The 16,955-nt window shown below is 44.7% G+C and overlaps 1 protein-coding gene across 12 annotated transcripts in view; it reads left to right on the top strand.

Moving 5' to 3' along the window:
• The window catches only part of LOC124005683 (unconventional myosin-XVIIIa-like), a 183,917-nt gene that overhangs the window by 83,703 nt on the left and 83,259 nt on the right, over positions 1 to 16,955 (top strand). For 10 of the 12 annotated variants that reach the window (XM_046315146.1, XM_046315145.1, XM_046315144.1 and 7 more), the window contains 9 exons: positions 25 to 90; positions 2,128 to 2,215; positions 4,941 to 5,047; positions 6,216 to 6,392; positions 8,223 to 8,433; positions 9,903 to 10,045; positions 10,162 to 10,262; positions 10,430 to 10,493; positions 10,798 to 10,942. In XM_046315146.1, coding sequence (XP_046171102.1) covers positions 25 to 90; positions 2,128 to 2,215; positions 4,941 to 5,047; positions 6,216 to 6,392; positions 8,223 to 8,433; positions 9,903 to 10,045; positions 10,162 to 10,262; positions 10,430 to 10,493; positions 10,798 to 10,942 — 1,102 coding nt within the window. The remainder of the gene's footprint in view (positions 1 to 24; positions 91 to 2,127; positions 2,216 to 4,940; positions 5,048 to 6,215; positions 6,393 to 8,222; positions 8,434 to 9,902; positions 10,046 to 10,161; positions 10,263 to 10,429; positions 10,494 to 10,797; positions 10,943 to 16,955) is intronic. The other 2 variants (XM_046315142.1, XM_046315141.1) reach the window with 1 other exon arrangement.

Raw genomic sequence — 16,955 nt, 5'->3', positions numbered from 1 at the left:
TCCCTCACGCCTGTCGTCCTCCAGGGACAGGTGGACAAGGATCCTGTGGCCATCCTTCAGGTGTCTCACGCCGCTGCCCAACAACCCAAGGTCTGACCTTTGCTGTGCCTGTGTGTAATTCACCCTCTCCACCTCCCACGTCCACCACTCCCACTACTGACCCCTGAAGTGCTGTGTACCCTGTGTGCTGTGTGTCATTTACCCCCACCAAACACAACTGCATAGTATTCACTCAAAGCCAAGCTACCTGAACATTTGGCCCTCTTTCACCTAATTAGAACATTTCAGGGGAAAATCAGCACTCAAAATTAAACTTGTTCGGGGGCCTCCCGCGGGGCGCAGTGGTCTAGGGCACTGCATCGCAGCGCTAGCTGTGCCACCAGAGAATCTGGGCCCGCGCCCAGGCTCTGTCGCAGCTGGCCACGACCCGGGAGGTCCGTGGGGCGACGCACAATTTGCCTAGTATTGTCTGGGTTAGGGAGGGTTTGGCCAGTAGGGATATCCTTGTCTCATCGCGCACCAGCGACTCCTGTGGCGGGCCGGGCGCAGTGCACGGTGTTTCCTCCGACACATTGGTGCGGCTGGCTTCCGGGTTGGATGCGCGATGTGTTAAGTAGCAGTGCGGCTTGGTTGGGTCGTGTTTCGGAGGACGCGTGGCTTTCGATTTTCGTCTTTCCCGAGCCCATACAGAGTTGTAGCGATGAGACAATGTAGTAACTACTAACAATTGGATACCACGAAATTGGGGAAATTTACTTTATTTTTTAAAATAAACTTGTTCGATGGCATTTAAGATTCGTGGTTGTGTGGATTCCACAGGATCAATCATTCCATCACATTTTGTCTCATCTAGATGTCATTGCATGACGTCAGTTTTCCATTTAAGAGACAATGAGACAGACGCTGCAAAAAACTTCATGTGATTGTGGCTGATTATGCGTTATAAAAATAACAGTATGTAGGCCTATATTTCACTCTGTGAATTTCATACGTTTTTTTATCTGTGTGTTCTTTACTTTTTGTCTTGTTGTCATCCCTCGGGATACAGTCCATCCCTAGCATTCTGTGTGTTGTGTTGCTGTGCTGTGTGGATCGTGTATCCATTCTCTTAATACACCTCCTCCCCTCACCCACCAGGCTGTGTGACATTGATGTGCATCCAACAGTGTCTTTGTACAGATTCGGTTCACTGATACTTCATGTTCTCTGTCAGATTTAACTGCCTCTCTTACACACAGACAGACAGACAGGCAGACAGACAGGCAGACAGACAGGCAGACAGGCAGACAGACAGACAGACAGACAGACAGGCAGACAGACAGACAGACAGACAGACAGACAGACAGACAGACAGACAGACAGACAGGCAGGCAGAGGCAGACAGGCAGACAGACAGACAGGCAGACAGACAGGCAGACAGACAGACAGACAGGCAGGCAGGCAGGCAGGCAGGCAGGCAGGCAGGCAGGCAGACAGAGCCTGAAGGCGCATGTCCAGTGGAGTGTGAGAGACTTTGTGAAGGTCAAGCATGGTAACACAGAGCAGTCAGGCATTTCTAGGTGACACTGAGCAGAGTTGGAGAAATGGCTCTCTTTGATTTGTGATCTGGGACTCCTTCAAATCCTAACTGCTTTTTATCTCTGCCTGCTTCACTGAAGCCTCTCCAGCGCCCTGCCTTTCATCACATGTACTATTAACAAGTCCTCTGCCTGCTCTACTGAAGCCTCTCCAGCGCCCTGCCTTTCATCACATGTACTATTAGCAAGTCCTCTGCCTGCTCTACTGAAGCCTCTCCAGAGCCCTGCCTTTCATCACATGTACTATTAGCAAGTCCTCTGCATACCCGCTGTCAGCCCATTATTTACAATGTTACTATACATAACTGTGTAACATGCTATAAGCTCTGATAACCAGCTACTTTAAACACACATGAGTGAATGTTATTGATGTGAACAGGTGTGTGTGTAGGGAGCACATGTCCTCTCAAATCTAAAGCCTCTCTTTGGTTGAAAACTGCTGAGTGGTAGCTACTGCAGCCACAGAAAGGCCCCGTGAAAGGTAACCTGGCCTAAGGTCATTGTTCTGCTGTGTGTATGTGACTGTTGTCTTCTCCACCATCACTTCCAGGTGAAGACAGAGGAGCAGATAGCCGCAGAGCAGACATGGTACGGTTCAGAGAAGGTCTGGCTGGTCCACAAGGATGGCTTCTCCCTGGGTAAGTTCCTGCCTTACATTTTAGATCAGGAGGGGTGCAGAGCTCTGGCCCTGCTCATTTTTACCCTTGCTTTTAAACTATATGCTATTGTTTTTTCCTGATATCGTGTCTGTGCACACTCCAGCCAATAAGCTACAGTGCATTTGGAAAGTATTCAGACCCCTTAACTTTTTCCACATTTTGTTCCTTTACAGTAATATTCTAAAATGTTTAATTCCCCTCATCAATCTACCCACAATACCCCATAATGGCAAAGCAATAATGTATTTATTTTTTCTGCAAATGTATAAATTAAAAGAAGACTGAAATATGACATTTACATAAGTATTCAGACCTTTTACTCAATGCTTTGTTGAAGCGACTTTGGCAGCGAATACAGCCTCGAGTCTTCTTGGGTATGATGCTACAAGCTTAGCACACCTGTATTTGGGGAGTTTCTCCCATTCTTCTCTGCAGATCCTTTCAAGCTTTGTCAGGTTGGTTGGGGAGCATCGCTGCACAGCTATTTTCAGGTCTCTCCAGAGATGTTTGATCGGATTCAAGTCCGAGCACCAGCTGGGCCACTCAAGGACATTCAGAGCCACTCCTACATTGTCTTGGCTGTGTGCTTAGGGTCGTTGTCCTGTTGGAAGGTGAACCTTCACCCCAGTCTAAGGTCTTGAGTGCTCTGGAGCAGGTTTTCATCAAGGATTTCTCTGTACTTTGCTCTGTTCATCCTTCCCTCGATCCAGACTATTCTTCCAGTCCCTGCTGCTGAAAAACATCTCTACAGTATGATGCCGCCACCACCATGCTTCACCGTAGAGATGGTGTTGGCCAGGTGATGAGCGATGCCTGGTTTCCTCCAGACATCACGGTTGGCATTCAGGCCAAAGATTTTAATATTGGTTTCTTCAGACTGTTGTTTCTCATGGTCTGAGAGTCCTTTAGGTGTCTTTTGGCAAACGCCAAGCTGGCTGTCATGTGCCTTTTACTGAGGTGTGGCTTCCGTCTGGCCACTCTACCATAAAGGCATGATTGGTGGAGTGCTGCAGAGATGGTTGTCCTTCTGGAAGGTTCTCCCATCTCCACAGAGGAACTCTGAAGCTCTGTCAGAGTGACCATCGGGTTCTTGGTCACCTCCCCTGACAAAGGCCCTTCTCCCCTTATTGCTCAGTTTACCTGTGCAGCCAGCTCTAGGAAGAGTCTTGGTGGTTCTAAACTTCTTCCATTTAAGAATGATGCAGGCCACTGTGTTCTTGGGGACCTCCAAAGCTGCGGATATTTTTTGGTACCCTTCCCCAGATCTGTGCCTCGACACACTCCTGTCTCGGAGCTCTATGGACAATTCCTTTGACCTCATGGCTTGGTTTTTGCTCTGACATACACTGTCAACCTTTAATAGACAGGTGTGTGCCTTTCCAATCATTTACCACAGGTGGACTTCAATCAAGTTGTAGCAACATCTCAAGGATGATTAAATCAAATCAAATCAAATCAAATTTATTTATATAGCCCTTCGTACATCAGCTGATATCTCAAAGTGCTGTACAGAAACCCAGCCTAAAACCCCAAACAGCAAACAATGCAGGTGTAAAAGCACGGTGGCTAGGAAAAACTCCCCTAGAAAGGCCAAAACCTAGGAAGAAACCTAGAGAGGAACCGGGCTATGTGGGGTGGCCAGTCCTCTTCTGGCTGTGCCGGGTAGAGATTATAACAGAACATGACCAAGATGTTCAAATGTTCATAAATGACCAGCATGGTCAAATAATAATAAGGCAGAACAGTTGAAACTGGAGCAGCAGCACAGTCAGATGGACTGGGGACAGCAAGGAGCCATCATGTCAGGTAGTCCTGGGGCACGGTCCTAGGGCTCAGGTCCTCCGAGAGAGAGAAAGAAAGAGAGAATTAGAGAGAGCATATGTGGGGTGGCCAGTCCTCTTCTGGCTGTGCCAGGTGGAGATTATAACAGAACGTGGCCAAGATGTTCAAATGTTCATAAATGACCAGCATGGTTGAATAATAGTAAGGCAGAACAGTTGAAACTGGAGCAGGAGCATGGCCAGGTGGACTGGGGACAGCAAGGAGTCCTCATGTCAGGTAGTCCTGGGACATGGTCCTAGGGCCCAGGCCAGTTGAAACTGGAGCAGCAGCATGGCCAGGTGGACTGGGGACAGCAAGGAGTCATCATGTCAGGTAGTCCTGGGGCATGGTTCTAGGGCTCAGGTCCTCCGAGAGAGAGAAAGAAAGAGAGAAGGAGAGAATTAGAGAACGCACACTTAGATTTACACAGGACACCGAATAGGACAGGAGAAGTACTCCAGATAAACAAACTGACCCTAGCCCCCCCGACACATAAACTACTGCAGCATAAATACTGGAGGCTGAGACAGGAGGGGTCAGGAGACACTGTGGCCCCATCCGAGGACACCCCCGGACAGGGCCAAACAGGAAGGATATAACCCCACCCACGATTAATGGAAAGGATGCCCCTGAGCTCAATTTAGAGTCTCATAGCACATGGACTGAATACCTATGTAAATAAGGTATTTCTGTTTTTTGAATACATTTCCACAAAAAAGTTTTTGCTTTGTCATTATGGGGTATTGTGTGTAGATTGATGAATATTTTATTTGAATCCATTTTAGAATAAGGCTGTAACGTAACACAATGTGGAAAAAGTGAAGGGGTCTGAATACTTTCCGAATGCACTGTATATCCCAATAAGTTGTTTGTGTGTCCATAGCGACGCTGCTGAAGACGGAGGCAGGCTCTCTGCCGGAGGGGAAGGTGAAGATCAAACTGGAACATGACGGGACAGTACTGGACGTAGATGACGATGACGTGGAGAAGGTGAGGGGGGGGGACTACACATTCAATGTATTTTACTTGATTTTACAGACTCCATCTTAGTTTTGTTATGGGGCTAAACTCTAGTTCAAAGGAGAAGACATTGACTTTACTTGATTGCATAGACTATCTTAGGTTTGCCGTTAGGGTATAGGCTAGTCCGTTAGGAGGTCCATGAAGCAGAGATCGACCTCGGGGGTGGGGGCATGTAGGGGAAATATCCAAGAAGGAGGGAAGGGGTCTTGGCACCCGTCAGTCATCCCGTCTGGAGCCAAAATCAAACACAGATGGTCAGCCAGGATGCAGACTGGGACGTCTGTGGACAGGGGAACAGGTTAGAGGGGAACAGGTGTGAGTTTGGCAGGCCTCAATCAGGTGACTTGCACAGATATGGCACCAGGCCCGAATCACGGAGATATCTGTTACAGGACGCTTTAAAAACTGTTCTGGCACAATGCAGAAAAACCTCCCATCATTCACAACATGCTGTCTCCAAGACCTTGACTAGAGGATGTCTGCTCTGCTTTCAGGACAAAGCAAAAGTTGAAATCCCCTCCTGGTGTTATGTACAGTCATTTAACTCTCGTAGGGTGAACTGATAATAAGGGTGACTTTGGACAGTTAGTGTTTTCAACAGTGTCAAGGTCGTCATCTAATCAAACGTTTGAACCATCTGTTTGATTAAGAAAGTGCAAACTTGGACTCATCTGAGGTTGGAAGGAGACATCTGTTTTAATTGCATCAAAGACTTGGCATCAGATTCCTGGTGGCAAGTCATGGTGTGGCATACTCAATTTCTGTTCATCGTCTCTTAATACTGCTGCTCTACTCCTCAGTGAAACTCAAGACATTACTAGTCAGATTTCCAGTCTCATATGGACCCCTAGCCTCTACCCCTACAGAGGACTTTTAAATCAATCTGAAAATATGAAATAGGTGTAGGCAACCTGGAGAAACTTTAACTTGGCTTATCAAAAGGCAAGGTGGTAGTCTTGGCAGATCCGAATTCTGTTGTTTTTGGTCGTTTCTGTGAGCAGTCCCACTTCAGACAGCCAGAGTCTCAGTTATGTACGATGTTTTCGTATTGCTGAGTGTTCCTTTAATAAAGCTCTAGTATTACAACACTTCTCGGTCATTAATTGTTCACATTTGACCTTTGCTCCTGTCCCAGGCGAACCCCCCGTCGTTTGACCGCTCTGAGGACCTGGCCTTGCTACAGTACCTGAATGAGTCCAGTGTGATGCACTCCCTGCGGCAGCGCTATGGGGGAAACCTCATCCACACACACGCCGGGCCCAACATGATCATCATCAATCCCCTCAGCGCTCCCTCCATGTACTCCGAGAAGGTGAGGAGAGAGGACCCACACATGTCTTCACACATTTCATGAGAATATAGACTACATACACTACCGTTCAAAAGTTTGGAGTCACTTAGAAATGTTATTGTTTTTGAAAGAGAATCACATTTTTTGTCCATTAAAAATACATAAAATTGATCAGAAATGCAGTGTAGACATGTTTAATTGATCAGAAATGCAGTGTAGACATGTTTAATGACTATTGTAGCATGACACTGTAGAGACTGCATTCAGAGGCCCATTACCAGCATTCATCACTCTCTTCCAATGTGCTAGCTAATCCACGTTTATAATTTTAAAAGGCTAATTGATCATTAGAAAACCCTTTTGCAATTATGTTAGCACAGCTGAAAAAAAACTGTCCTTCTTTAGACTCCGGCATAATGACCTTTTAGGCAAAGTTGCAAAGAAAAAGTAATATTTCAGACAGACCAATAAAAATAAAAGATTAAGATGGGCAAAAGAACACAGACACTGGACAAACGAACTCTGCCTAGAAGGCCAGCATCCCGTAGTCGCCTCTTCACTGTTGACGTTGAGACTGGTGTTTTGCGAGTACTATTTAATGAAGCTGCCAGTTGAGGACTTGTGAGGTACCTGTTTCTCAAACTAGACACTATAATGTACTTGTCCTCTTACCAGGTTGCACTGTTCTGTGAAGGGAGTAGTACACAGCGTTGTATGAGATCTTCAGTTTCTTGTCAATTTCTTCCATGGAATAGCCTTCATTTCTCAGAACAAGAATAGACTGACGAGTTTCAGAAGATGGTTCTTTGCTTCTGGCCATTTTGAGCCTGTAATCGAACGCACAAATGCTGATGCTCCAGACACTCAAATAGTCTAAAGAAGGGCAGTTTTATTGTTGTTTTTTTATAAGGACTATTTTTTCAGCTGTGCTAACATAATTGCAAAAGGGTTTTCTAATGATCAATTAGCCTTTTAAGATTAGCTAACACAAAGTGCCATTGGAACGCAGGAGTGATGGTTGCTGATAATGGGCCTCTGTACACCTATGTAGATATTCCATAAAAAAATCTTCCATCTTCCAATCTTCCACTTCCAGTTACAATAGTAATTTACATTAACAATGACTACACTGTTTTTCTGATCAATTTTATGTTATTTTAATGGACAAAAAATGTGCTTATCTTTCAAGAACAAGGAGATTTCTAAGTGACTTTTGAACGGTAGTGTATCTGTACCACTCCACTGATGTGATTCTGGTTTATAATTCTCCGTTTAGAATGGTATGATGCATGTTGTTTGATGTATGCATTGTGGTGTACTTAATGCTATTATTTATTGTGTATTTCCTTGCTATTATGTCATAGTATTTCCTGTTAGGGAGAGGAGGTTGGATGAATTAAAACAGGAGAGATGACTAGGAGGATAGAGAGGGACATCTTCAGTGGTCCACAACATGACAATGAAATCCAATTATCCTAATGAGATTTAGAGGTGACTGTATTGAGGAGGCCTGTAGGTTGTATTATCTACTTAACTCTCATCACTCATAATGGAACTACTACCCATTAGACCTTACAGACAGGGTGCTTAGCTGGGAATGTGGCAATTTTAAGGACGCGCTGCGTGAACACACACGCACGCACGCGCACACACACACACACACACAGAGAGCCCCTCTGAGGACCGTACAGGAGTCACTGGGAGGACTAGAGGTGAACTACAGTTCAAATGTTTTGTACCTCTCTTTCCCCCAACCCCTCTCCCTCCCTCCCTCTCCTCGGTCCCATCAGGTGATGCACATGTTTAAGGGTTGCACCCCTCTCCCTCCCTCCCTCTCCTCGGTCCCATCAGGTGATGCACATGTTTAAGGGTTGCAGGCGAGAGGACACGGCACCTCACATCTACGCGGTGGCTCAGTCGGCCTACAGGAACCTGTTGACCACGCGTCAGGACCAGTCCATCGTGCTGCTGGGGAAGAGTGGCAGCGGCAAGACCACCAACTGTCAACACCTGGTCCAGTACCTGGTCTCCATCGCTGGCAGCACCGGAAAGATCTTCTCTGGTGAGAGAGTCCTCGGCTATGAGGAGTTAACCTCTTTCCTTCTGGCCAGCTCATTTCCTCCCAGCAAGCAGTAAAGCTAGTATTCAGGGATTGTTGTATATTAAATGACTGAGGGAAATGTATAAATAAAATGTAAAGAATGTTTAAGGACTGTTATAATCACCTTAGTTTGGTCCGAGATGGTGGCTTAATTACTTCAGTGTTAATTTAAACCACCACGGCTATTAAGTAACTTAATTACTCTGTAGGTAATTAGTCTTAATAGCCTAATAGCTAATTAAGGAAATAATCTAATGGCTCCACATGTGTTTGTACACAGGAGGACATTCACTGAGTTGTTACTGATTTAGATCGGTGTCATCTAATTGACTGAGAACTCAGCAGAAATCTAGCCTTATAACAGGTGCAGTAGATGTGTTAGTTAGTAGGGGAAGATAACGAGCAGTTCCAACATGCCAGCCAGCCAGAGAGGTAGGCATGTGGGAGAGTGTAAGGGTATTACTGAGAATTTGGGAGAGGAGTAGGAGAGAGGGACAGCTCGATGGAAGCTGGCTTCAAAACCTTTTGGTTCGAAGAGCGGTTGTGGTTGGCTCAGTATTCCAGGTGTGTGTGTGTGTGTGAGAGAGAATGTTAGTGTGCATTTGTGTGTGTGTGTGGGTGGGTGGGGGGGGGGGGTTGATGGATGAGGGGAGCCCCTAATGATGCCCTGTGGAGCTGGGGGATAATTAGCAAAAAACTCCTCAGCTTCTCCTGGTTAGCTGTAATGGGCTAATGAGAGCTCCATAACCCAGCCACCAGCCACTGCTAGACTAGACTGTTAAACAGGGGAGCTGCTATGGGAGGTGCAGTAGGCTCTATAAGTTTCACATAACTACTTTTACATTGACATTTTAGTCCTTTAGCAGACACTCTTATCCAGAGCTACATACAGAAGCAATTAGGATTAAGTGAGTCTGACTGGTCTCACTACTCTCTGAGTGACGAGGCGTTCCTGCTCAGCTTGATCATTAGGGTTAAGTGAGTCTGACTGGTAGTTCCTGCTCAGCTTGATCATTAGGGTTAAGTGAGTCTGACTGGTAGCCCTACTCTCTGAGTGACGAGGCGTTCCTGCTCAGCTTGATCATTAGGGTTAAGTGAGTCTGACTGGTAGCCCTACTCTCTGAGTGACGAGGCGTTCCTGCTCAGCTTGATCATTAGGGTTAAGTGAGTCTGACTGGTAGCCCTACTCTCTGAGTAATGAGGCATTCCTGCTCAGCTGGATGTCGAAATAGGGAAATGAGCTCCACTAAGGGAATAATTGACAAAGCCTAACTGACATGACATGATTATCAAAGATGGTAGTCTAATCCCCTCACCAGTGGAACAGTATTGAATGTGAAATCTCAAAACACTGACATGATATTTGAAATAAATAAAGCTTTCCACTAATTGTACTCTTCCCCCCTCCCTCCATCTCTCGGTCTGTACAGGGGAGAAGTGGCAGGCAGTATACACTATCCTGGAAGCATTTGGAAACAGCTCCACCTCCATGAACACCAATGCTAGCCGCTTCTCTCAGATTGTCTCTCTGGACTTCGACCAGGCTGGCCAGGTGGCCTCCGCATCCATACAGGTATGCAGTATCACGCACACACACGGTATAGACACTGACGCACGCACACACACGGTATAGACACTGACGCACACACACACATATTGATATCTTGTTATCCTTTTCCTGTACCTCAGACCATGCTGCTTGAGAAGCTGAGAGTGACCAAACGGCCGGAGACTGAGTCCACCTTCAACGTGTTCTACTACATGATGTCCGGAGCTGACAGCACTCTCAGGTGAGCCCTCTACACCCTCTCAATTGGGATTGAATTGAAGTGAGTGGTTGCAGTCCATTGTAGAAGCTTGGTCTTGTGTATATAATCTTGTTCTCATGTTAACCTTGTGGTTTAAACTAGCTATTTACTGTCCTTTGAACCTGCTCATTTCCTCTGTTTCCTCTCAGAACGGAGCTGCACTTTAACCACTTTGCAGAGAACAGCGCCTTCGGAATTGTGCCTCAGTCTAAAGTAAAATGCTGTTATTATGCTCTTATTATAATGTGTATTATATGTCATTTTCTGAATTGTGTGTGTGTGTGTGTGTGTGTGTGTGTGTGTGTGTGTGTGTGTGTGTGTGTGTGTGTGTGTGTGTGTGTGTGTGTGTGTGTGTGTGTGTGTGTGTGTGTGTGTGTGTGTGTGTGTGTGTGTGTGTGTGTGTGTGTGTGTGTGTGTGTGTGTGTGTGTGTGTGTGTGTGTGTGTGTTTGTAGGACAACTGGAAAACTGTCTTAACTGTATCCTTCATCCACCTCCCTCCCTCCCCTCTCTCTGTAGCTGGAGGACAAACAGAAGTCGTCTCAGCAGTTCACCAAGCTGCAGGCAGCCATGAAGGTGCTGGGCATCTCAGTGGAGGAGCAGAGGGCTCTGTGGCTCATCCTGGGGACCATCTACCACCTGGGGGCCGCAGGGGCCACCAAAGGTAAGGACCCCTAGCCCTGTCCTACTCACTATAGGATCTCTGCTGGCCCACTACCCTACTCACTGAACTAATTGACTGAGAACTCTGAATGAATCCAGCCAGGTTAGGATGCAGTAAGTGATTGTTAGTTATAGGAGAAGATAAAGCGCTGTTCCAACATGCCAGCCAGAGAGGTAGACATGGGGTAGAGTGGCTGTTAAAAGGATATTTCGGTATTTTGGCAATGAAGCACTTTATCAACTTCCCCAGTGTCAGATAAACTCATGGATACCATGTTTATGTCTCAGCGTGTGGTTTGATGGAAGTTGTTAACTAGCGCTAGACTTCCAGTCATTGCACTAATGCTAGTTAGCAAAACTACCTCTAACTTCCTTCATACTGAACACAGAGACATTAACATGGTATCCACACGTTCATCTGACTTTGGGGAAGTAGGTTAAAGGCCTCATTGCCAAAATCCCAAAGTATCCCTTTAAGAGTTTGGAGAAGGAGGCAGGGGTAGGAGGAGGGTAGGATGCAGGGGTAGGAGGGTGGGGCAGGAGGCAGAGGGAGGGGCAGCTTTGTTGTGTCCACTCAGTGTTTGCTGCTCCCAACAGGGATCTCTTAGAAAGTTTTCAGTGATACATAAAAAACAACATAACTATGCATGTATGTATGTGCTGTATGTACTGTATGTATGTACTGTCTGTGCTGCCTGTACTGTATGCATGTATGTACTGTATGCATGCATGTACCTTATGTATGTACTGTATGTATGTACTGTATGTGCTGCCTGTACTGTATGCATGTATGTACTGTATGCATGCATGTACCTTATGTATGTACTGTATGTATGTACTGTATGTATGTACTGTATGTGCTGCCTGTACTGTATGCATGTATGTACTGTATGTGCTGCCTGTACTGTATGCATGTATGTACTGTATGCATGCATGTATGTACTGTATGTATGTACTGTATGCTTGCATGTACCTTATGTATGTACTGTAGGTATGTACTGTATGCATGCATGTACCTTATGTATGTACTGTATGCATGTATGTACTGTATGCATGTATGTACTGTATGCATGCATGTACTGTATGCATGCATGTACTGTATGTATGTACTGTATGCATGCATATACCTTATGTATGTGCTGTATGTATGTACTGTATGCATGCATGTACCTTATGTATGTACTGTATGCATTAGAGGTCGACCAATTATGATTTTTCAATACCGATATCGATTATTGGAGGAACAAAAAAAGACGATGCCGATTAATCGGCCGATATTTAAAATAAAATTTAAAATAAAAAAACATGTATTTGTAATAATGACAATTACAACAATACTGAATGAACACTTATTTTAACTTAATATAATACATCAATAAAATCAATTTAGCCTCAAATAAATAATGAAACATGTTCAATTTGGTTTAAATAATGCAAAAAAAGTAAAAGTGCAATATGTGCCATGTAAGAAAGCTAACGTTTCAGTTCCTTGCTCAGAACATGAGAATATATGAAAACTGGTGGTTCCTTTTAACATGAGTCTTCAATATTCCCAGGTAAGAAGTTTTAGGTTGTAGTTATTATAGGAATTATAGGACTATTTCTCTCTATACCATTTGTATTTCATTAACCTTTGACTATTGGATGTTCTTATAGGCACTTTAGTATTGCCAGTGTAACAGTATAGCTTCCGTTCCTCTCCTCGCTCCTCCCTGGGCTCAAACCAGGAACACATCGACAATAGCCACCCTCGAAGCAACGTTACCCATGCAGAGCAAGGGGAATAACTACTCCAAGTCTCAGAGCAAGTGACGCTATTAGCGTGCACCCCGCTAACTAGCTAGCCATTTCACATCGGTTACACCAGCCTAATCTCGGGAGTTGATGGGCTTGAAGTCATAAACAGTACAACGAAGAGCTGCTGGCAAACGCACGAAAGTGCTGTTTGAATGAATGCTTAGGAGCCTGCAATGTTATGTCATAATTACGTAAAATTCTGGCAAATTAGGCGCCCCAAACTGTTGCATTAACCCTGACTCTGCGTGCAATGAACATAAGAGCATAAGAGAAGTGACACAATTTCACCTGGTTAATATTGCCTGCTAACCTGGATCTCTTTTAGCTATATATATATATGCCATTTAGCAGACGCTTTTATCCAAAGCGACTTACAGTCATGTGTGCATACATTCTACGTATGGGTGGTCCCGGGGATCGAACCCACTACCCTGGCGTTACAAGCGCCATGCTCTACCAACTGAGCTACAGAAGGACCAAATATGCAGGTTTAAAAATATATACTTCTGTGAATTGATTTTAAGAAAGGCATTGATGTTTATGGTGAGGTACTCATTGGAGCAAGGACAGTCCTTTTTTCGCGAATACGCACCGCATCGATTATATGCAACGTAGGACACGCTAGATAAACTAGTAATATCATCAACCATGTGTAGTTAACTAGTGATTATGATTGGTTGATTGATTTTTTTTTAAAGATAAGGTTAATGCTAGCTAGCAACTTACCTTGGCTTACTGCATTTGCGTAACAGGCAGTCTCCTCGTGGAGTGCAATGATAGGCAGCTGGTTAGAGCGTTGGACTAGTTAACTGTAAGGTTGCAAGATTGAATCCCCCGAGCTGACAAGGTGAAAATCTGTCGTTCTGCCCCTGAACAAGGCAGTTAACCCACCGTACCTAGGCTGTCATTGAAAATAAGAATGTGTTCTTATCTGACTTGCCTAGTTAAATAAAGATTAAATAAAGGTGTGTTAAAAAAAATATATATAATCCAAATTGGTGTCCAAAAATACCGATTTCCAATTATGAAAACTTGAAATCGGCCCTAATTTTTTGGCCATTCCGATAAATCAGTTGACCTCTAGTATGCATGCATGTACTGTATGCATGTATGTATGTACTGTATATACTATATGCATGTATGCATGTATGTATGTGTATAGGCTATGAGTCCTTTACTGTAAGGCCATTCATGCTTTGCATTGGAAAAACACACAGATGTGCCGTGATCAAAATCTAAATGATTGTGTGTGTGTGTGTGTGTGTTATTTCCCAGAGATAAGGAATACATACTCAAATGAAGCGCGATGGCATCGTAAATTACATTTACTTCTCATCCATGAGTGGTTTAATTAAATAATGAGTTGGAAGATATGAACAGGCCACATGCCGAGCCATTCATTAGGCCTCCGAGAGAAGAGCGCTAACTTTGTTCTCTCGCTGCGCACAAAGGAGGCTGGGAAAAGTTATTTGTAGTTGTTTAATTTATAAAACTGTTGGAGTGTTGAATGTGTGCAGACATTTCTCTTATGTTAATAAAGACAGATATAATAGCTGTGTCTCTGCTGCTAGTCTAGAGAATGTTTATTCATGCTCTCTGATATTGCCTCCCCCGCAGTCACAGACCTAGATGAATGTGGTAATGAACTTTTTAGAATCATTAGGCTCCAGACTGCCTCATCTCCATGGACTGTGTTCTCTGCGTGCGTGTGCGTGCGTGTGTGCTGCTTGTCTTTCATATACACAGGGCTGCAGCAGGGTTTTGAGTTGGGTGGAATCATGAAGCTGCGGGGTGTTCTCTGCGTGCATGTGCGTGCGTGTGTGCTGCTTGTCTTTCATATACACAGGGCTGCAGCAGGGTTTTGAGTTGGGTGGAATCATGAAGCTGCGGGGGGTGGGCTGGGGCTAGACCAGTCTCATGTCAACAACAGTTGCCACTCTTGCACTCACTCACACCCGGTGCACATTTTGTCATGTCCCTACAGTCTGGGAGGCCCCGGTGCACATTTTGTCTTGTCCCTACAGTCTGGGAGGCCCTCGTGCACATTTTGTCATGTCCCTACAGTCTGGGAGGCCCCGGTGCACATTTTGGCATGTCCCTACAGTCTGGGAGGCCCCAGTGCACATTTTGTCATGTCCCTACAGTCTGAGAGGCCCCGGTGCACATTTTGTCATGTCCCTACAGTCTGGGAGGCCCCGGTGTACATTTTGTCATGTCCCTACAGTCTGGGAGGCCCCGGTGCACATTTTGTCATGTCCCTACAGTCTGGGAGGCCCCGGTGCACATTTTGTCATGTCCCTACTGTCTGGGAGGCCCCGGTGCACATTTTGTCATGTCCCTACTGTCTGTTCACTCAAACTCTCTTACTCTTTTATTCTCTCACTCTCAATTCAATTTAAAGGGCTTTATTGGCATGTGAAGCATACAGTATGTTTACATCTACAAGTCCATGCTAGGTAAAGCTACGCCTTATCTCAGTTCACTGGTCACGATGGCAACACCCACCCGTAGCACGCGCTCCAGCAGGTGTATCTCACTGATCATCCCTAAAGCCAACACCTCATTTGGCCGCCTTTCGTTCCAGTTCTCTGCTGCCTGTGACTGGAACGATTTGCAAAAATCACCCCCACTCCTTTATTGGGGGTGTCTTGCTAATTGCCTATAATTTCCACCTGTTGCCTATTCTATTTGCACAACAGCATGTGAAATGTATTGTCAATCAGTGTTGCTTCCTAAGTGGACAGTTAGATTTCACAGAAGTGTGATTGACTTGGAGTTACATTGTGTTGTTTAAGTGTTCCCTTTATTTTTTTGATCAGTGTAATTTTTGTCTTACTGAGATTTACTGTCAGGGCCCAGGTCTGACAGAATCTGTGCAGAAGATCTAGGTGCTGCTGTAGGCCCTCCTTGGTTGGTGACAGAAGCACCAGATCATCAGCAAACAGTAGACGTTTGACTTTAAATTCTAGTAGCATGAGGCCGGCTGCTGCAGACTTCTAGTGCCCTCGCATTTGTTGATATGCACTGTATATGTTGAAGAGGGTGGTGCTCAAGCTGCATCCCTGTCTCATCCCATGGCCCAATGGAGAGAAATGTATGTTTGTCAATTTTAACTGCACACTTGTTATATATTTTTCTCTCTCTCTCTCTCTCTCTCTCTCTCTCTCTCTCTCTCTCTCTCTCTCTCTCTCTCTCTCTCTCTCTCTCTCTCTCTCTCTCTCTCTCTCTCTCTCTCTCTCTCTCTCTCTCTCTCTCTCTCTCTCTCTCTCTCTCTCTCTCTCTCTTACCACTCCCCTACTACTGCTAACACTGCTCCTACTAGTACTATGCTACTACTAATAATACTACTACTTCTGTTACTAATATTACTAATGTTACTACTACGATACTACTACTACTACTAGGTTAATGCTGCTACTACTACTATTACTGCAACTACTACTGCTATGTTAATGCTACTACTAGAACTAGTTGTATTACTATGTTACTACTACAAGTACTTCAACTACTACTACTACTACTACTACTACTACTACTACCACTACTGTTACTACTACTACTGTTACGACTACTACTACTACTGCTATGTTAATGCTACTACTAGAACTAGTAGTACTACTATGTTACTGCTACTACTACTACTACTACTACTACTACTGCTGCTACTACTACTACTACTACTTTACTACTACAACTACTACTGTTACTACAACTACTACTACTGTTACTACTACTACTACTACTACTACTACTACTACTGTTACTACTACTGTTACTACTATTACTACTACAACAACTACTACTACTACTACTACTACTACTACTGCTGCTACTACTACTACTACTACTGCTGCTACTACTACTACTTTACTACTACAACTACTACTACTGTTACTACTACTACTACTACAACAACTACTACTACTACTACTACTACTACTGCTACTACTACTACTACTACTACTACTACTACTACTACTACTACTACTGCTACTACTACTTGCTCTCATCAGCTGATTGGTTCCACAGCAGGGGTTGTTCCTACCAGCAGAGGGCAGTGTGTACATGCTTCTCTCCATGGCATGATGTTGTTGTCTGATCAACGCTGTGGGAACTAAAGGATTAGCCTCCACCCATCTATTTGACACTTCACTTCATGCTATAATGCCCTCTTTTCCATACCTGATAAAAGGGTGAAGGGTTTGAAAGAAACGTTT

The sequence above is a fragment of the Oncorhynchus gorbuscha genome, linkage group LG19, assembly GCF_021184085.1.
Source record: "Oncorhynchus gorbuscha isolate QuinsamMale2020 ecotype Even-year linkage group LG19, OgorEven_v1.0, whole genome shotgun sequence".
NCBI lineage: Eukaryota > Metazoa > Chordata > Actinopteri > Salmoniformes > Salmonidae > Oncorhynchus > Oncorhynchus gorbuscha.
This window is presented reverse-complemented; position numbering and strand designations above follow the sequence as displayed.